Genomic DNA, 22,500 nt, shown 5'->3' with positions numbered 1-22,500 from the left:
ATTAGGGAAACGCTTTCTTCAATTCTTAAACGTGATGTGTCAGTACGGTTTGTATGTACTGGTACATTTTTGTGTACTGGTACACGAACGTTTTACATTCATTCCTTTTTTAAATGATACCGTTCGTAGTCCGTTTTAGTTCATGCTATACAAACATGCAGAGCAGTTGTCTGTGTATATAAGTGCTACTCTATTAGGAGTCCAATATCGATTTCTTTGAATGGAAGGAAGCTTTTGATACTGATAAGATTTTCCCGTGTATATTTTAGACAGTTTTCCACAGAAATGCACAGGTAACATAACGATTGCCGTTCTTTTATTATACTTCAATATTCCCTTTTGGATTTCAATGAAAGTAGAGCTATACTAAAATAGGTCTTTAGCAGGCTATACTAATTCTTTCGCCTTTACATGCATCAACCTCAACCAAGTTTACCCAACCCCTTTCGTTCCTTTTACTGTACCTTTATTCATTCTCTTTCTTCCACCTTACTCTCCACCCTCTCCTAACAGTTGATTCATAGTGCAACTGCTTTGAGGTTTTCTTCCTGTTACACCTTTCAAACCTTATACTTTCAATATCCGTTTCAGCGCTGAATGACCTCGTAGGTCCCAGTGCTTGGCCTTTGGCCTAAATTTTATATTTAGTTCAATTCACAACAAGTTCGCTTGTTTACCTTTGAAGGAAATATTTTTTTGCTTTGTTGTATACACAATAAAGAAAAGTTAATACAGGTGCACATAGTATTGTGACATTATACGCAGGGTACTTTTCTCGTTTTGTTATCAGTAAGTCGACGCAGATGTCATACCAAGTACGATAAAAGAATGTAAATGAATATTACCTCCTATCTCTTATCTCCTATCCATGGAGCATCGACTCACATTCATTTCTATGAGTCTGGTGTCTACGAATTATACAGGATTTGATGACGCTTGTGGTATTCAGGCCCGGATATGCCTTCCCTGAAAAAAGCGGGACGCCGTATCTTAAAACCTAACTGTAGAATCTTCTTGAAACTAATCTCATTATGTTCCCCAAACCCAACCTAACCTAACCTAGGGACATTGCTGAAAAAAAGGGGAAAAAACCAGGCTGGTGCGATACTACTACACGTCTCGGTGATTTGCGGGCCGAATCTGAGACGAAAGATCACTTTACAAATTACAACAACATTTACGAAATCAGAAATGAGAGGATGCGAAATCATTTATACTGGGATAGGTCGCATTAGCCTTTAAAGCCATTGCTATTATCGTCTTTTACTTTTATACGTTATGGTGCTGCTATTGAGGTGACAATTTATATATATATATATATATATATATATATATATATATATATATATATATATATATATAATAGAAATAGCCCACAAAAACGCCAAGATAAAGAAGAAAATACTATATTGCAGAAACAGCATTGAAGAGAGAGACAGCAGTCTCTGAAATGCAGTGCATTCTTTCTATATTTTGTCGTTTTTATGGGCTCCAATTATTAGATGGAATTCTGTTGTAACGAAAAATTTTTACCACTCATTATATATATATACATATATATAATATATATATATAATATATATATATATGTATATATATATATATACTATATATATATATCTTGATTGTATTGAATGGTTCATATTAATGAGACGTTTCTTTTTCCCTTGGAAATCCTGTAATTAGCAGTGGCCTTGTTGCCAGATCAGGGTACAATTGGAAACGACTAGCAAATTCGATTTAGTTCGTGTCCAGGTTTAGCAAGGAAGACTCCTGCATAAAAAAAAACTGGATCTTGATATAAACACCTTTGGTTATAGTGCCCAGAGAATATGATACATACATACAAGAGAGACATATGGTTCCGAGATGTAGTATTATCATTCTCTGGCCGTCTCCTCTTGATTAATCTCCTGAGCAAGACATCTCTGGTGGAAATCTAACCTGTCGTGTGGTTTGTGTCACAATCACTCATTGTTTATATATTCGCCTGGCTGAACTTTACCATGGGATTATGGATGGGGCCTTTTTGGGATAAAGTGTGGATGTGTAAGAGAGAGATCTGATCATTTGCTAAATGGCTTGTGTGTTTGTTTCGTGCGGAGAGAGCGAGAGAGAGAGGGGGTGGAGAGAAGAAGGAAAAGTGAGGAGGAAGAGAGAGAGAGAGAGAGAGATATCTGATTAGTTACTTCTACCCCCATCGGAGCTATTCGCTAGTACATACAGTGCTTGCAACAAACTAGATTGTACCAAGTCTTTTGTAAAGTGTCATTTATGCACCCAAGTGCATTGCTCTCCAACTTTTACTGTTCACTCTCTCCTGTGGCTTCTTCCTTACCAGCTGTCCAACTTCTTCTACTTTACCTCGCTTCAATTTTCACCTTCCACTCGAGGTTAGATTCAGCATGTGAGTCGTAAGAGTTTAGAAATGTGACTGTGAAGTCTTCACCTTTATGCTAAAAATAAAATAAGGTTCTTCGCTGAAAACTCAAAGATTGGACGACTTGAATATGAGTTGGTGCTTCTTGATGCAGTGAATTTAAACTCTGATAAAAGCTGGCGATGTCCCATAGTTGCTGTGTGAAGATAAGTCCCTTCTTTTTGCTGGGATCAGAAGGAAGCTGGGTAGCTCCACACCTTTCAACTTCAGCTGATTGCTCTTTTTGTATGAGGCCAATTGGAAGTTATCAGCCACGATTAGGCAACTAAAATCCGAATGTGCGATGACTCGTGATTTTCTGGAGCCTCTCCTAACTATAGAGATTAAAATAAATGATATACATATCTGTTTTTGTATTTAAAGGTCTGTCAACTTCTATTATATTCAGTGTGAAATTGAAAATGTAGAATGTACTGCGAAAGTTCGTGTTTCAAGTCCCCAATTTTCCTATCACCTTTCTACCGTGCATTTAAGGATATACATACATATATATGTTTGATTTTAAAATCACGAACAATTAAAAACGTAATGATTATACAAACAAAGTTACAGCCACGAAGGAAAATTGAAACACTGGAGATGCTAAGTACATTCGTCTTATTACCAAGAACTGGTCACAGCAAATTAGCGTCTCCAGTGTTTCAGTTTTCCTTCATGGCTGTGACTGTGTTCATACACACATACACACACACACACACACACACACACACACATATATATATATATATATATATATATATATATATACATATATATATATATACACATATATTATATATATTATATATATGCATATGTATGTATCCCATTGCAGCTTTACTTTATCCTTTGTTTTTTCATAACCGTCCATCTTCTGCTATACAGACATAATAGATTGCTTGTTCCATCAGACTCTTCATTGAGGATCATGAGAGCCTTATCTCTATCCTGAATAATTGATCCCAGCCTCAATGTTTGTGTTGCAAGGGCTGCAGAATCAATCTTTCGAGTTGCTGTGCGGCGAAGTATTTCCTTCTTTGCGTTTTGCGAACATTCCAGACGATGTATGATGCTCTGCTTTTTGTCTAATTGGCTGTGCTGTAAATACAGTTTTCGTGATGCATTCGAGTGCCTGTGCTAATATAAAAACTTCTTGATTCCTGGAAAAATGAACTTTGCTTGTAGGTAGAAATGTGATCTAGCATTGAGTAAGCTATTGGTGGGCGGTCGGGTAGATGGGTGTGTGGGTGGCTGCTGCGGGGTTGGATGGGCGAGGAGCAGGGCAATCTCGGGCGTGGGACTGTACTGACGTGACGAAACACCCCCACCTGCCTTTCTGGAGGAACTCCTCTACCGGGGCAATACCACTCGGACCGGACATTCAGGTTTGATTCGGCCTTATCCTGGGAAAGCTGAACTGATCCTTTGGGGATCACCTTCATGTACACTATACTCCTCCAGGCAGTGTGCTCCAGTGGCTGCGGTTCCTTATCTCACCCCCACCCCTCTTTCACCCCTCTCCCCCCTATCAAACCGTCCTCCGTACGAGACTGATTACGTTAAATGGGGTTTCTACATATCGGGTGGTCTTTTCAGCTGACATTTAATCGCGTGGGTTAGTTAGTCGGTGGGAAATCTGGAAATAGATCAGGTTTACGGATGGCACAGTATAGTTGGCCCCCGTGTGAAAAAGGTTCAGCATGACATCTAAATGCTCTCACACACACACATGATTATATATATCCAATGTAGCAGGAAGGAACACGTACTTGAGAGTATCCTTAAATCCACGGTAGAACGGTAAGTGAGAATGGGGACTTGTGGAAGATGTACTTTCGTAGTATATCTTACGAAAGTACTTGTTCCAAATCCATGTTTCACTTATCTTTCTATCGTGGATTTAAGGCTATATATATATATATATATATATATATATATATATATATATATATATATATATATATATATATATATATTGAATTTGTCGGTTCACTGGTTCGCGCCCGTTAGCCGACAAATTTCTTATCGACTAAAAAATTCCCCTTCGGTTAACATGTAAGAAAATTGATTCATTACGAGGTAGAGCGACTTAGATAATGAAGGACATTTGTAGCTCGATGTATTTAGTCTTGGTGGGTATTAAGAGAAAACCAGCAATATGCACAACCATACCAGAGCAATTTCAGATTGAAGTTTGGCTGTTTCTGTATCAACTGTCGACTTACAATAATCTTGTCGTTGCGTCTATGAATTTTGCGATTTTCACTGCATTTTCCAAGAGTATAGGCTAGATTTTCACGAAAACATAAATACATACTTAGCATATATTGCAAGTGCTTAAAACGGGCAAGCACTTTCAGCGATGTTATTTAATATGCCTGGGAATCAGATGTTGCGTGAATGTCAAATCTCATGACGTCACGTGAACGAAATTCTGGATGATGAGACAACGTTCCCTCTTCGTGGCACATAGATGCAATTCGGCTTCAATACCATCCGATGGAAAATGTGCTTTTAAGTGCAGGTGATCGTCTGTATACAGCGCCCGAGGGGATATCGCTCTTAACCATTGTTGTTTATCGCTCTCGAGATCCCCGTACCACGACTCCAGTGGAACCAGCGACCATTAAACTCGGGAAATGCATTTAAATTATTTCTTCCTTCGTTTCGCTGAGGTACAGTGAAACGGTTTCTCTGTCTGTCTGTCAGTTAGTCCGATCTTCTTTCCACTGACTGAAAGAAGGGTTGGATCAATTTCAGGCTGATATGAATAGAGCATTTTCCGTATTCGCGTATTCTTGATTATGGTGAGCAGTATTCATTGTCTCCCTAAGAGTTTTATTAATATTTACTCTTGGTCCCATCTCCCTTATGTATATATATTTCTATGTGCACATTAGTTGAATATTTATATGTATATATACATATATACACGTGTGTGTGTGTATATATGTATATATATACTGGTAAAAATGTTCTGTTACAACAGCATTCCATCTTACAAAAGGAGCCCATAAAAACACCAAAATACCGCCATTTCTGTAATTTTCTCATTCGTTACCTACCTGGAGAGAGAGACTTCAGTCTCCTTATATATATATATTATATATATACTATTATATAAATATATATATATAATATAATATAAATATATATATATATGGGGATACAATCCACAATGAAGTAAAATCCTCTTGTAGTTTAAAATATATATCTCTTGTACAGGATTAAAGCTTTCGACCATCCACTGTGGTCTTGTTCACTAGTGAACAAGACCACAGTGGATGGTCGAAAGCTTTAATCCTGTACAAGAGATATATATTTTAAACTACAAGAGGATTTTACTTCATTGTGGATTGTATCCCCATTTACTTAGAGGTACGACATAGTACCTGGCTTCTGCATATATATATATATATATTTTATATATATATATATATTTATATATATATATATATATATAATATATATATATATATATCATATATATAGTTATATATAATTAATATATATATATAAAATTAATGTGTGTTTTTATATATTATGTGATTTTGTTTGTGAGAACTTTGTAAACGCGAAGCTATGACAGCAGTACACCATTATTGCGTAGTTTGCAACTCCTCACCCACTTCTGGCCTAAACAGCCCAACTGCTTCCAAAGCGCTCGCGTGAGGAGGAGGAGGAGGAGGAGGCGACGAGGCTTGAAGAGGAGAAGAGAGGAAGCGAGATAAAACCGAAGATTTAATGTTCCTCCTCAGAGGCCGGAAGTTCTTTTGGGACAAAAAGGTATGGCTGGTTTTATTTTTGCCCCCTGTTGCTTTGCCAGGCCAGGAAGCTCGACTCTTCAGGGCTCCATTTTTTTTCCTTTTTTCCAACACCCTCCTCGGCTCCTCCCCAGCCCTGTTCTGCTTCCTTTGATGTCTACCGAGATTGTTTAATTAGGTACTTTTAGGAGCGTCTCTTCCCTCGCCCCAAATTCAGGTTCGTTTAATTGCAAGTTCCCGGTGGCGGTCGGGGTCATTCTATGGACATATTTGGGCTGTTGATTTACGTTCATTTGTATCTATCTATCTATAATAATAAAATCCGAGTGGATCTTTCTTGTTTGTCCGCCCCGGTGTGGGTGGGGAAAGTTTGGGATCGGGAGGGTAAGGTAGACATGACACATCCACCCTCCTCTTGCAACCCTGTTTGTCCACCCTGGGTTGGGGTGGGTAGGTAGGGGATCGGGAGGGTAAGGGGGACATTACATACCCACCCTGCTCCTGCAAACCTGTTTGTCCGCCCCAGTTGGAGTGGGTATGTGGGGAATTGTGAGGGTAGGGGGACATGACACATTCAGCCTTCCCCTGCTAACCTGCTTGTCCACCCCGGGTTGGGGTGGGTAGGTAGGGGATCGGGAGAGTAATGGAGAAATGACGCACACACACCCTCCTCCTGCAAACCTGTTTGTCTGCCCCGGGTGGGGAGGCAGGGTAGGCAGAAGGGATCAGTAGGCCATGGGAGACAAGGCAGGGCAGCGACGGGTTCCAGCGCAGTGTATTGCGCACCGTCAAGCTCGTACCATTATAATATCCTTATTCCAGCTATGATCTTGGTTTTTCATTTGCCTCCCTTGGGTCCTGTAGAATTCCTTGAAGAGATTCTGCTGATTCATCGGTTAATGGTGGAACTGTTAGACATCCATACAAGAATTCTTGCTGTGTATACTTAGCCCTTGTATTTATGTCATGTTTGGGAACGTATTTTTAATCGTTTTTCTTTATTGTCACCACACTGAGCCTTAAAAACTCAAGTAACTATCAAGACACTTATGATAATGAGAACGATAAAGGCCAGATTTAAACTTTCTGCTAGAGCACTGAGACCTGGTATTCGAGGTAGTCACCGAGATTCTCTGTCGAACTGATTTGTTCCTCAGACATGACACTGGACGTACCTGCAATTAATTAATGAATTTCTGGAAAGGAATCTGTTTCATTTGTTTGTTTACGTTGACATGTGTATGTGTTATAATGATGGTGTTTTATGATTTTTCTCTTGAGGTGTTAACAGATCCACTCATTTTTTGACACGGTGGGTGTATGGGGGCTCGGGGGGTAAGAATTAATTGAGGAACAGATTTCAGTATTTTGTTTAGATGTTTGAAGGATAAAGAACAGTCAGTTGGTTGACCCTTTTAGTTCAGTATTTACTGTAATGTAAGTGCGCATGTGAAGCCTTGACGAGTAAGCATTGCATAGATATTAGAGAATTAGATAGGCGATAACAAATTTATAGTTGTAAGCGGTCTATAACTTAAATCCTCGAGGATTCATTAGATCTTATAAACCAAAATTATGATCTATGAATGAGGAGGAAATGTTCCCAGTCATTAGGAGTTACAGAAGGAGGTTGATTTTGAATGAAAGATAATACATGAAGAGCAGAGTCCTCGTCCTTAGCTAAACATTGGCGCAAGTTCCTTCTGACTCTTGCAGTGTGTTAGTATTGACATATTTGAAATTGAGGTCTGTTTTAATCTGGGCAGTACAGAATAAAACGATATTTATAGATTTTTCTGGTATGTCTCGGATGTAGCGTAATGCAAGAAAGTGTTGACATGGGGATAAAGTATCTATGAAAAGTTATGCAGCGGTATTTACCCATTAAAATTGGCAAATAAGTGTCATATATTCATGTGGATACTGACTACAATATTATAACGAGTTGATTTCAGAGTGAGGTCTTTAGATGGAGTTCAGCTTTAAACGTTTTGTGGATTCAGTCGTTTTTTTTTCTTTATTTGAAGAATCTATTCATAATATCGTTTTATGAGAGAATGAGAGAAAGCGCCGACCTCAAAAATATATTTCTTTTCCTCAACCCTTCCGACGAGAGAGGAGGAAATAAAAAAAAGGACAGCATATTCCTTTAACTGATCCTCTAGGTCATTTGAAAGGGGAACAATATGGGGGCAAATATCTGTTATAAAAATTGTGAGAGATTTTGGGAAGATAGCATTTTATCATTCACGCATCAAACTGGCAGCTCTGGAATTGGAAGAGACAGAGACAAAAATATAAGAGGCGCCAAGGATATTACACCCATACACATTCTGTTATGCAAGAGGATGGGGTTAGGAGGTGGGAGGTCCATATATCAAACCATCACGTCCACCAGCTCCTTCCCAGGGAGGGAGATAGGGTGGACGAGATGGGGAGATGGGGTTAGGGGCGGGGGAGGAGAAAGAGAGATGCTGTGGGCAGATGTCACTTTTATGTTGGAAATTTAGATGGACGAGTTTGACCTCTTAGTGTGTCGTTACTTACGTTATTCCACATCATTTCCAGTGGCTGTAATCCACCAAGTGGAGGTAATAAATGGGAGTTTGTGAATTTCTATATTCACACATTTAAAAGGAGTCTTTTCTGGTCTGAATTACAAAATATAATCATCGGGGCATGATGGCGAGCAGTTTTAAAATAAAACAAAAAAATCCGGTATACTGTTTTGTTATAAAGTTTTGGAAATTTTAATATCGTAATAAATACTAATAATAGTTACTAATTCTACAATTCCTGAAAGAATTAATGATATCCGACTGACTTTAGCGAAGTAGACCTGCTCTGATTCTCCTTTCGTTACGTCACAGTTTTTTCCGATATGAATAATAGCATCGTTCAATATTTACCAACAGCGGAGGTTAGAATTGTGGAGGAAACTGTTAGGGCCGATCAATATCGAACGCCCACATCACCGCCACCATCACCACCACCAGCGAGGCTCGTGAAATCCCTGTGAAGCGTTGAAGTGGCAAAGTTAAAACAGGTTTCCTTCATGCTACCCGAAGTTGGAAGAAGACGAGCGATGATGGTTGGCGCTCGCTATATTATTTCCCACGAATTGAATGAAAGCTTCAGAGAAATCCCCGTAGAGTTCAGTCACGTCTTGAAGGTTTTTCCGGTACAAGATTTCTATTTTTTTTTTTTTTTTTTTTCTATATATCCGGTAGAGGAGTAGTGCGTCTGTGCACCTCGTGCGGTACACTGTAGTATGCCTTTACGTAAGGTTCATTGCAGCGTCCCTTCGCCCTAAGCTGCAACCCCTCTCATTCGTTTTACTGTACCTCCGTTCGTATTCTCTTTCCACCAGCTGACTTTCCACCCTCTCTCTTAACAAATGTTTTATGGTGCAACAGAGAGGTTTTCCTCCAGTTACACCTTTCAAAGCTCCTTACTGTCAATTTCCATTTCAGCGCTGAATGACCTCAGGTCACAGCGCTTGCTCTTTGGCTTAAATTCTATACCACCCTATTCAGATCTTTATATAGATCACGATCTCCTTCTTGCCTGGGGTCGTTGGAAGCGCTCGGCATCACCGCCTCATGGCGATCTTGTGCGTAGCAGGTAATGGGGCATCTGAAGGCGATACATCGAGTTACTTGTAAATCTAGTGGCGACCGCATATTATCACCTCGGTTTCAACTCTTGCTTATAAAACTACGCTCTGTAGAAGCTGAATAGGCTACTAAACGCCATTTTAGTTCTTTCATAGCGAATGAATTCACATTATGAATGTTAACAGTCGGAGTTATATATATAGTTTCATAACCTCAGGGTCAAACCAATTCATTCTGGTTCGGTTTGGGTATGACTTTGTAGAATTATTATTTTGTGTGTGTGTGTGTGACTATCATGCGTCGACAATTACTTAGGTCACTTACTGCTTACTGTGCAAACGATTAGCTGTGTCAAGAGCAGCAAACTTCTGTAGCGTGAATCTTACGTAAACGCAGCTGAAACATGATCTTCGGAAGATAACGTGAATTGACGGACACATCGGAATATTATTTATAGAAGCCCTTGACAAATACCGTCAAGTTGTTACTATGGATCACTCTTCCCTCAGAGAGAGAGAGAGAGAGAGAGAGAGAGAGAGATAATGTGTTCGTATGTGTTTGTGTGACTGGTCGAGAGGTCCCCCAGTGGCATCGGGACCGGGTGGGTGGGTGTCTGGGTGGTAGTTGTGACTCGGAACTCGCCAGTGAATTCTCTCTCTCCCGCTCTCGCTCTCTCTCTCTCTTCCCGAGTCAGTACTCAGACCGACTCCGTATCGTTCTTCTCAGTCAGTGTGGAATAGGAGGTGGCAGGGTTAGGAAGACATTGCGACCGCTCCGCTCGTAGGGTCACGTGCCCAATTATTCGGCGTAATTGTCGCATTAGTGTTGGTCCTACGGGGAATGTAAGCGTCGCTGTTGATCACGATTTGATATAATGACGTTAGCATTCATACGTTTTGAAACGTTTCAAGTGAATGAGCGTATGTCCCGCACTCATACGCTGTAGTAGTAAATGATGTCGTGTGTGACCGCTCGTGAAAAGAAAGGGGAAAAATGCGTATAACATTGCTGTGCAAGGAATTTGGCGTACGCTGAAGTCTGTGTGTCGTTATGCTACTGTTGAGATGATGTTAGACTTCCATTGGATCCTTTTGGAATGTCTAAATCATAGTGATGTTAAATACTGCGTTATTTGTGGTGTTAAAAAAGTAAAGACAATGAAATGATGGTATTCTATGATGAGCTTGGAAACAAATGCTCGACGTAATTTGCCTTAGGTGTTGTGGTAATTTTTTTTCATTTCGTTTTGGGAAAAGAAATCTGTTGACTTTGTTTTAGTTATCCAAACGCCTTATTATTATCTGCTCGAAGGAATTCGCTTTAGAAATGAAAGTTTAACTCTGGATAATGTGAGTGATTTAATGTGTAAATGAAAATTCCCGTTATCTATGTGCTTGCTTTTGGATATGCTACCATTCCGTTGCCACTGGACTACGATTGTTTACCCAACCATTTTTCATCCACAACTACTCCTCCTCCTCCCCTCCTTTTAAATCAAGACCAACCACGGATGTATGTTTCTCATGACGAACTGTCTGTGTGCCAAATCCAGCCGTAGACTTTGTGAATAAAATGTTACTGGACCACAGAAATAGTTTAATCTTCATTATCTGATTGTAACAAGTGTGTTGACATTCTTGTGGGCGTGTTCCGTTGCCCAGAGTTGAGATGGATGTGTGGTGGGTGTGTGATTTCCTCTCCACAAATGATCAGTGTCTGTTGGCCCGCCCCCCCTCTCGCGACAGTGTAACGGAAATGAAGGTATTACCGCCTCTTGGGGTCAATTCGGCGATGCCAAACTGAGACCGCCGAGGGCGCATGGCTTCTTGTGATTGCGATCGGTATTATGATTTGAGTTTTCTTTGTTTTGTCACCCTCACACTCCAGACATTTTAACCATGCCCATCAAAAATGCCCCCACCACGACTTGGTACAAACCGCCACCTGTGCATCGCAGTCCTACCCCCACCAGGCATGCATTCCAGCAGGTCACTCAGTCCCACAGTCGACCTGGAACGCAGGTCTCAGGTCAGCCCCAACCCCCAAATTCTCCCAAACACACGGCCCTCCTGCCTCCTTCGGGAGTGCCATGCCCTCCGTCGCAGCCGGTGAAGCAGACAACGACGTCTCTCCCTCCTTGCACTCAGGTATCTGAACCTGCAGATGGCCAGGTGCCGCCGGCCCTTCCGCCCTCCAAACTGCCCACCTCAACCTCGGGCTCGAACTCCTCCTCCTCCTCATCATCATCATCATCACCGAAGAGATCAATACCTCAGACGAAGATCGCCTCGCCAACGCGGCTCAGGAACACAGACAGACTCCCTCCCATTGCAAAGGGCGTGACAACTGCCCCTGGAGGGCCGGCTGATAGGGGCGAGACGATCAGCCTGAAGGCGGCGCCGCCGCCGCCGATGCAGAGGGACAGGAAGAGAGAAGGGAAAGAGGCGAGGGAGAAGATGAACGAGAACCGGAGAAGCACCGAGAGGAGGGCCAACCGGGAGAACTCGAGGAGCAGGAGGCCGGCCGAGGAAAACGCGACGACCGCCAACAAAAAGAAGCCTCTCGAACATGGCAGTACCAAGCTGGACACCAAAGGCATCGTCGTCATCATCCCCAAAAGGAAGAAGTCGACGGAGAGGAGTAACTCGGAGAACGAAATCAAACCAAAGAAAATGAGCGTGAAAGAACTTCCGGTCATTTCGGCGAAAATGGGAGAAGCGGTGAATACGAAAACGTCCACTTCTAACAGTTCGAGCACGACCTCTGCTCGCAGGTCGTCCTCGAAAGACCGCAGTGGGAAATCTCTCGAGAAACCCGCCTCGAAGAGTTCTGCCAAGCAGCAGGTTCGAAAGATAACGCCGGCGGGTGGTGTCTCTTCGATCGTTCCTTTAAGCAATAAAAAACTCCGTCCAAGTTCACTGCAGGCCTTTCAGAGGGACCCGATCAAAGACGTCGAGAAAATGCTGAAAGAGATGGACGTCGGGAGGAATGCGACTGAGAAAGACGTAATAGATGAAACCGACCTGGGTAAAAGCATCGAGAGGAGCCTGGAGAGTGCCATGAGTGCCCAGGTTGCGGAGGAGACGAATGCCATGGAGTGCAACGTCAGCGAAATGGATGCGACAGATGACAATGAGATGATTGTGGTGGGCGAAGATGATGTTGATGCTGTTGATGTTGATGGGAAAGATGTCTGTATGGAAGAAGAGTCCGTGGAGGGGGAATACAACGTGCAAGAAGAAGAAGGAGGAGCCGTGGATGGAAATGATGCAGAACATTCGAGGGGAAAGAGAGAAGAGAAGGAAAGTGTCGTGGCTGCGGTCGCGGGAGACCGCGAACTGGCCAGGAAGAGTGAAATGAACGTCAGTGAAAATATAGTTTTTGCCGGCGAAAGTCGCCACCACCTGTCGTCACAGGTGGACACGATGCCTCGGGCTGCTTCTTCCATCCAGGCTGCTCATGGTCCCGAAGATGCTGCGGCGGACCAGAGTATGAGAGACGAAGACAGCATCTCGGATGATCGGTGCATGGTCGACGCGGGCGGGACAGAGCAGCCGGATGGCGATCTTGACCACACCATGGAAGATGCCACGCTCGTTGTCGCATTGGCACCCGACGGCACTGTCGAAAATGTCGCGTTGATGGATGCCAGCGCTACGGGAGTCCCTCCTCCTCCTCTTCCTGACCTCAGCGACATATCGGGAAAGGCCAAGGAGCAGGAGGGGGAGGAGAAGGAGGCTGATGATAAAGGGGAGGAGGAGATGGAAAGTATCGAAGTGATGGAGAAGCCAATGCTCAAGCCATTTGGAAAGAAGACGCTGAAAGAGAAGGCCATAGAAGCCAAAGGTTTGGAACGAGAGAATAAGGCCAAGCCAGCGGCGACCTCTTTGAAAACCTCGCCCAGACCTCTGAAAAAGGTGCCCGAAAAGCAGCTGAAGAAGGACGTCGCCCTCAAGAAAGAGATGAAGTGCCTCGACGAGGCCAAATTCAAGAAGAGAGAGGAAGAGGCAACGAACAGCGAGAGAAGAACCAAGAGGAAAATGGACACGGACAAGACGAGGGGAGGGACCAAGAAACCGGCCATATTGTTCGTTGATAAAGGTAATTATCAATACCTACCATCCCATATGTTATCCGTTTTATGGTGGTTAGTGGTCATGGTAAAATAAAATATTCTTGTGTGTTCATTTGTGTGGTTTTAATAAAATATTTACCAGATTAAATTCCTCTTAACGATTTAAAACATATAAATTTGTCGTGTATTTAAGGTACTGTGTTTTCTGTCTGTCTTTGCTATTCATTTGTAGATTACTGTGGTTAAATCACCTGTTAAAAATAATACGCACTTTTCAGTTTTTATCACGTGTTGAGAAGAGGAGATTTGTGTATGTGTGTGTGTGTGTTTGAACGTGCTAAAGGCAGGTCACGAGATATCCTTCTGTCTCCCCCATCCTGAACCCTCCCTCTTCCTGTCAACTTCCTGCCGCTGTGAGACTGGAGTATGTTAACTGGGAACTGGGTCTGTTGGGATGGACGGAGTTGAGGAGTTCTTAGAACGACTGAAATATACTTCTTGTACTTAATAATTCTTTTTGAAGGACGCTGAGCGAGCGTCAGATCTCCCGAGATATGACGTTTTAGTAACGGCAGCGAGTGACGGTTGTTCCTCTCTCTTCGTTGCGAACTGATTTTAGTTCATATTGAACAAAGGCGATAGAAGCCAACTATAAGATTTAATCGAGTTGTGCCATATTTCTATAGGTAAATCCCGTTTTCTTCATTTATGTACATATTCAGTATTGCTTGTATTAGGAGAATCCGATGATGTTCTTTTCATTACTTTGATTCGTTAACCACTGGCACATGGGTAGGGGGGCTGGGGGAGAGAGGTAATCCTCGCTAGACCCCCAAGAAAGTCATTAGCGCAGGTGACGGCTGTGGTTGTCCCGGGGGTCGGGTGGGGGGGGGGTGGGGGGGGGGGGGGTGCCTCAGTTTAATGACTGCGTAGAAATCTCATCAGTGATAGCTTCTTCTTGCTCGAAATAGAGGGGGAAAGAGAGAAGAAGAAAGGCCGGGAGTATAGTTTTTATTTTATTCAAGGTTGAAGTTAGCCACGATCGTGCGTCTGGCACCGCTAGCCGTGCCAACAACACAGGCCCTACAACCGGGCCACGGCTGAGAGCTTCATACAGCATTATACGCTGTACAGGAAACTCAGTTGTGCATTTTATACGTGTTTATTTTCTTTGAAGCACATTTCCCATAACATCGCGGAGGAATGATCAGGTTCTGCCACCGAGTATTGATTTACTGAAGGTCAGCCATTAAAGAGTAAAATGCAGCCTGCTTGTCAGACACTCTGCTCGGATTCGGGTTTTAATACACAGACGAGAATTGCATTGATAGGCTTTCAGATTTATCTGTATGGGAAGTGGTGCTTGTGCTTGTGTGAGCCATATACTTGCAGGGGGCCAGCTCCCCTTTTTCTCTTCAGCATATTTCAGTGTGTTATGAGAAAAATGTCGAGAGAGATGATTACAGAAATGAAAGCGAACATTTCTTCCGTGGTAATTGGCCCTGCCACTCTGTCGACATGTTCTCTTTCTTAGAATTAGCCCATTTATTGTTTTATTGACTGGAAAGTTTAATCCTGTGAGGATGAACTTGGCTGTTTTAAGGATCGCATTCCTTTTATGACGTTAGACGTTGTTGATTTTACCGCATTCTGTTGCATAGAGTCGAAAATGTTATTGCATTTCTGTATTACAATATACCACTTAGCAGAAATAAGAACTTTGATCATGAATATTGCTTATTATGTAAAATGAATAATGAACTTTGATTATGAATAATGAATGTATGTAATAACTATTTTCATGGAATAAAGAATTTTGACTTCTGACTTTGACTTTTGGCTCCAGAGACCCAATACAATTTTTCGTATCGGTTCTTATTAATATCAGGCTTTAGCTGATACCAAGAAACAGGTTACTTGTCTGAAGATATAAAGCCGGGAGGTCTGAAATGATTTGAGTAGTGATGGGGTAGCATTTTGGTGTACTATAGAAAGGTACAACATTAGCAAGCATTAATTCCGTGTTGGAAAAGAAATGACACCATCACAACTTAGAATCAATATTAGAGTATTTAACACCCTAATGCCATGAGTTTCGTTGTACAGAGATGAATGTCATTTAAGAAAGGCAAGGTAATGACCAAACATCATGAATGAATGACTGCCTCTATATATATATATATATATATATATATATATATATATATATATGTGTGTGTGTGTGTGTGTGTGTGTGTATGTCAAGAGAAATAGGGTCCCATGAAACTCTGTTACTTTCACGTTTTTTTTTTTTTTTTTTTTTTTTTTTTTTTTTTTTTTGCGGGTTGGGGGAGTATGAAGCCCTCCCGGAAATCTCATCGCAGTTATCACGTGAAAGTATGCGATCTCTCTCTCTCTCTCTCTCTCATCAAACCACGTACTGAGGAAGGTAGTAGACATATTTGTATATCCGACCATATCAAGGTTACTCATATGGGTCTTGATGTTTTACAGGAGAAAATCGTCTGTCCGTAGGAAGTAGGCTACAAAGCAATGTTCAGAAACTACTTACGATGTTCAGCATAAGAAAAGAAAAAAAAGTCTCATTCATCTTAATTGCAGGCGAATCGTGCCAAGTTTTTTTTTTTTCTCTCTCTCTCTCTCTACTTTCTCGTCCAGCATTTTTCGCCGAGAATCAATTGGCCCGAATGGTGGTGTTTTAGCTCGTGAGAATTCTGTTGCGCTATATAATTAGCGTCCACGCTCGTTTTCTTTGCATTCCGCGCTTCATTGCAACTGAAAATGAATCGTTTATTAACGTCGCTGGTAATTAGCGGTCGGGGGAAAAAACGATAAGAAATATAACCGATTTCAGGGGATGGACCAGAAATTATCAGAGATTTTGCGTCGTTTCTTCTTCTTCTTCTTTTTTTAGCCGCTTGAGTTTAGGAATGCAATACACATATACGTAGTGTATATATATATATATATATATATATATATATATATATATATATATATATATATATATATATATATATATATGCACACACACAAATAAATATCCATGTATACTCGAACGATCTTTCACGTCTAATGCAAGACACATGGTTTACTGCCTCTCTCTCTCTCTCTCTCTCTCTCTCTCTTATGTTTTTGTTATAATGTTATTCATTTTATCCACATTTTTTTTAATTAGCGATCTGTATCTCAGAGTTAGATATGGTTTTTGTACAGTTTCAGTCCTGACCGTCTCGACCCTTGTGTCATTTGACCCTCTCGATTAGAGCTAAATTTTACTCCCAAGTGTATTATCACACTGTTATACACTTTAAAAGCAGGGGGCACGAGTTACATTATCCAAATTGGATGATGTAGCTCGTGGAATTTAACCCCGGAGGCAATTCAACACTCCTTACTGTGGAGTGTTGAATTTCATTTGACATTCATAGCGTCTTAATTAATCTTGCATGCACTCCGAGACTCGGAATTAATCTCCTATCACGAAGCGGTCAATAAGTTCTAAATAGATCCGCTGCACCCTGCATGCAAGCACTTATCTAACTCTCTGATATGGATACAGTCGTCTAGATTGATGTATTTTAAAAGTATTGATAAGCGTCGTACGTTATTTTTTTTTTTCTTTTACTTAGGGCAGGTATTCCTTATCTTAAACCACTCCTTGTATCCAGCTCTGCATTAGAGATCAGGAATGAGACATGAACTAAGTTGGAATGGAAGGGAATACAAAATTTATCCCAACGGCCAGGCGCTGGGACCAATGAGGCCATTCAGCGCTTAAAGGGTAATGCCGATTAAATAGGTTTGAAATGCGTAACAGGAGGAAGACCTCAAAGCAGTTGCTCTATGAAATAGAGGAGGAGGTGGTAAGTGGAAAGTAAGATAGAAGCAAGAGAATATGAACGGAGGTACACTAAAAGGAATGAATGAGGTTGGAACTAGGGGCCGAAGTAATGCCTACTGTGCAACACGTTAGATGCACTGACAACACTACCCATGTAACTTAATTTCTGTTAGACCTTTCTTGATGCTTCTGTACATATAGGTAGAACACTGATACTTTGCATCTTCACTGCAAATGGTAAGGTATGGTACGTGTGTGGATATATGTGCATGTATTGAATGAACGTCCATTTAAAAATTAACCTTTATCATAAAAAAAGTAGCGAGATATAATTGGAGTTATATTAAGAGCGACCTTGGAGCCTCTCGCCCAGGAAGACTGGTGGTGGCAGGACAAAAAGCTACATTAGGTGCATACCAATGGAGGGTTATATGAATAGAAGTTTATAAATGAAACGGTGTGTATTTGGTCATTCGACACCTCAACATAATACTGTATATTATATATATATATATATATATATATATATATATATATGTGTATATATATACATACACACACACACACACACACACACACACACACACATATATATATATATATATATATATATATATATATATATATATATAAAATGTACATAGTCAGAGAGTTTTATCACCTCCTTCTTGATAATTCTGTCTCCATAGGGATCTGCTGAGTAGTTGACGATAGTTATGATAAGACTGCCATTGAAAAGATAACAGCTATTCCGAAGAAGATAAAAGATGATACCGTAAATGGAACGATGTTGTCTCAGGAGCTGTCGTGACTTTGACATTTAGAAGGGATTGGAAATGAGTTTAGGTTTAAGTGCAGTATTGCGTGAGAACTTACAGACCTGATTGATACCTATAACCCTTCGTTTCAGCTTGGAAGGAAAGCGTGTAGAATTTTAGCCAAAGGGCAAGCACTGGGACCTATGAGGTTAGAAAGGTGTAACAGGAGGAAAACCTCAAAGCAGTTGCACTATGAAACAATTCTTAGGAAATTAGTAGGAAGTTAGAGAATATGAACAGAGGTACAGTAAAAGATTTGAAAGGGGTCGCAACTAGGGACCTGCTGCAAGGAACCTGTTTGAGTAATGCCTACAGTACACCCCATGAGGTGCACTGATGGCACTATAATCCCCTACTACGGGACTTTTCAACTTTGGGAAACTTTTCTGAAAATGATGCGTTAAAGCTGAACGCTTTGGTTATGTTGGGACAAAATTTGTATTAGGGAATGATTGTGACCAGAACTGTGCTGTTGATGACCAGTCGAAGAGGCTACTTACAGGTAGATTAGATAATCCAGCTATCACGTCGTTGTTGGGACGAATAGAAGGGGAGACGATAAAATTCCTGTCATTGTTGTCTGTGAGTTTTTCACTTGTTTTTATGACTAGGAATGTATTGGGTATAATGAAGGTCTGATTAAAACACTATTGTTACCATAAATAAGCCATTTTTAATTTGCTATTTTCGATGATAATAGTCGTAGGTTATGATTGCAAGTATTACATAGTTAACCAAAAGTTAGGGAAGAATTATAAACACATTTGAGATTGTTTATAATCAGCATTGAACAGAGAGAACATTAGCATACAATGGAACCTCAGCGTATTATACACTGTCCATAAAGTCCCAGTACCATTACAAGCATTTATTGCTTAGAATGGTACTGGACTTATGGACACCCTGTATATCGGCAGTCTTAAGGAGCTTACTAAGCGCTGCGATAACTAATTTCTGAAGATTTATTTTTAATGCAGAGGTTATCACGGTCGTTCAGTAAATAAATTGATCCGTCTGTCTTCGCATTAAGGAACTAAAAATAGAACATATAAGGAGATTTAATTTTCGTAAATTCAAACGATGACTTATTTTCTTAAACAAGAATAAAATGCAGATACTTCGAGATTTAGGTAAATACGCTGTCCCTACGCTTTCATGCTGTAAGGAAATAAAAAATGTGTGGAGTTTTTTCAGTGATTTTGGCCGGAGAATTGAAATTCTGCTTGTTTCGCGTGAGTGAGCTATTGGTCTTAGTGCTGTGGTGTTCCTCTCAAAAAAAAAAAATCATTCATTCATTCATTTATTCATTAATAAAAAAAATCCTTTGCCCCTGTAACTGAAATCTCGAGCAAATCCGTCCCAGGATTTTTTTTTCGTGGGTTTGTCTTTTGTTTCATTCATTTCCTTCATTTCTTCGATTCATTTCATGCGTCCTTTCCTGTATTTGCGCGATTATTATTTAACGGGTTCTGTGCTGTCCAGTAGAGCGGGTAATTAATCTTCTTTCTTTAGTTGCAGTTTATTTGGTAATTCTTTCTGTTCAGAAAAGGTATAATTGCTCATTCATACCTGGCTGGATCTGCGATGTTCGAATTTAGTATATGTGCACCTTTTGTTATGTAAGTGTATATACCTCGTGAAGAAATGAAGCAGGACTGAAATGATTATCTTGTTATATTAATAATATTTAAAGCAGATGTTTTATACTCTCTCTAGAGAGGTGTTTAAAGAATACCTAGTGGAGAAAAAAGTCGCAACATGGTGATAGTGTTTCATCAGTATCACATTTTGAGCAGATGTTTCATACGCTCTGCGAAGGGAGCGCTCGTCCACGGAAAGATGCTAAACTATTTTTTGAAAACGGGTAATGATGACGAACGAGAAGATATCATCCATCTTTGTCCCCGCAATAAAAGTTCATCCGTCATCGCGAACGACAGAAACTGTAGAAAGTGTTCCCGTGATGGTTATGAATGACTCTGCGAGGGGGGGGGGACGGCGCGGGAACAGCAAGCGGCTGTTGGACGTCCTCCCCATTGATGGGAACAAACGATGGTGTAGTATGTATCCTCACTGACTTGATTAGTCGGTGGTTGGTCTGGTGTTGCGCTGCTGCATTCCGCTCATCTATCTGTTCATCGCCGGGGATGATTCATTATGATTATGATGATCAGATGGGATTAGTATAGGAGTGGCGGCATCCGCCCTCTCTCTCTCTCTCTCTCTCTCTCTCTCTCTCTGGGTATTTTCTTTTGAGAGATAGAATGAGGAGAAAAAAAGGTCACTCGTGTAGCAGTTCTTTGAGAGACGTTGGTTATGGGTCAGAATCCTCTCTCTCTCTCTCTCTCTCTCTCTCTCTCTCTCTCTCTGAATGCATATACATACGTATATATAAATCCAGACAAAATCAACAAAGGAAAGTGAGACAATGGGGTGCTGCTGTGAGGCCTTTCGACTTAGCGTAGAAGTAAAGGACGAGAAGTCGAAAGGCCTCGCAGCGTTACTCCATTGTTTCACTTTCCTTCGTGGATTTTGTCTTTATTCATATATTCATCACGTTCCATATTTTCGTGATTCATTTATATATATATATATATATATATATATATATATATATATATATATATATATATATATATATATATTATGAATATATATTTGTTTATATGTAATTATATGCACCTGTACATTGATGTTCAAATCTGTGAATTTTGAACGAAATCCTATTCAATCATGTAGCATTAGTTATAAGCATAGCTGTAAATAAAGTTAACGTATTTCCTAAGGGGAGTGCAAATAGAATCAGATGACCTAATTCTGATCTTATGAATGAAGGTAAAGAATTGCTTTGTTATTGTTTAGATTTCGATTTACCTTTATTTCCATACTTATAAAACTGTGATGTTCATGATAATGTTCGCAGTGATGACCTAATCACCATAATGGAAGTGGGCTAGCTCCTTTTATTAGCTAATGAAGGCAGTAAGAAATATACTGTATAGCCGTTTTCACTCACTCGGGGAGTAAGCCTACAAAACTATTTTTGTTGGGCTGGGGTGTTTTTGGGGGGGGTGGGGGGGGTGGGGGGGGGGTGGGAAAGGTCTATGGAAGAGCCTAAATAAAGATCTGAAAATGGTGTTTCACTTTGAGTTAAAGTTAGGAAATTTAAGATTTTTTTAATAGAATGAAAATGTAAAAAAAAAATAAATAGATAATGTGCATGTTAAACATTATAGAAAAATGATTTATAAGAAAAGTATGGCGTATTTATTTTGATTTTCGTTGGTGAAACGAGACTCCATTTGACCATAGATTTTAGCACGTTTTATTTTACGTTAAATATCAGGAATGTAATGTTTACAACTTATGCATGACGGGAAAATCTTGCATGCGTCCCGAGTAAGCTGGGGGTCGGACGCCTTTTTCATCGACTTAAGAGCATACTGCATGTTAATTATTTGCTCAGTAAGTGTTTTCCTTCTTAAAAGAGAGGAATCATTAACCGATATTTTCTCGCACGTGGCCTGGAAGTGCATTTTGGAAATTGGACTCCTCAGTTTTTATTCCAGTGTTTTCCAGTTTTTGTTCCAGAATTTTCCAGTTCAAAGGGGAACCTGATCATGAGACTTTCTTCTACTTCATATTCTCGTAGAGTAAGTTTAAGGAAGCTTAACCATTTTGCAAAACAAGCAGTACTTTGGAGAGTCAATAAGTGGTTCCATCTCTCTCTCTCTCTCTCTCCTCTCTCTCTCTCTCTCTCTCTCATATGATGTCTCATTGGATGGACTAATAAGTCTGAGACATCCTAATCCTTGTAACTCCTTCTGGCCTCTCTCTCTCTCACTCATCATGATGGACTTATTTAATAAGTCTTTGAGACATCCTAATCCTTGTATCTCTCTCTCTCTCTTTCATGATTCGTTTACTTTGGGTATATGGAAGTTTCAGTCTATGATAATGCGA

The 22,500-nt window shown here is 40.6% G+C and overlaps 1 protein-coding gene across 10 annotated transcripts in view; it reads left to right on the top strand.

The window, feature by feature from the left end:
• The window catches only part of LOC135207200 (daf-12-interacting protein 1-like), a 645,343-nt gene that overhangs the window by 217,852 nt on the left and 404,991 nt on the right, over nucleotides 1-22,500 (top strand). For 2 of the 10 annotated variants that reach the window (XM_064238789.1, XM_064238788.1), the window contains exon 1: nucleotides 10,521-13,901. The exons of the other annotated variants lie outside the window; for them this stretch is intronic. In XM_064238789.1, coding sequence (XP_064094859.1) covers nucleotides 11,699-13,901 — 2,203 coding nt within the window. In that variant the 5' untranslated portion in view covers nucleotides 10,521-11,698. Of the gene's footprint in view, nucleotides 1-10,520; nucleotides 13,902-22,500 lie in introns of those variants that run through there. 10 annotated transcript variants of the gene reach the window in all.

The sequence above is a fragment of the Macrobrachium nipponense genome, chromosome 32, assembly GCF_015104395.2.
Source record: "Macrobrachium nipponense isolate FS-2020 chromosome 32, ASM1510439v2, whole genome shotgun sequence".
In the NCBI taxonomy this organism is placed as follows: Eukaryota; Metazoa; Arthropoda; class Malacostraca; order Decapoda; family Palaemonidae; genus Macrobrachium; species Macrobrachium nipponense.
Note: the sequence above shows the minus strand (reverse complement) of the source record. Positions and strands in the feature narration are given on the sequence as shown.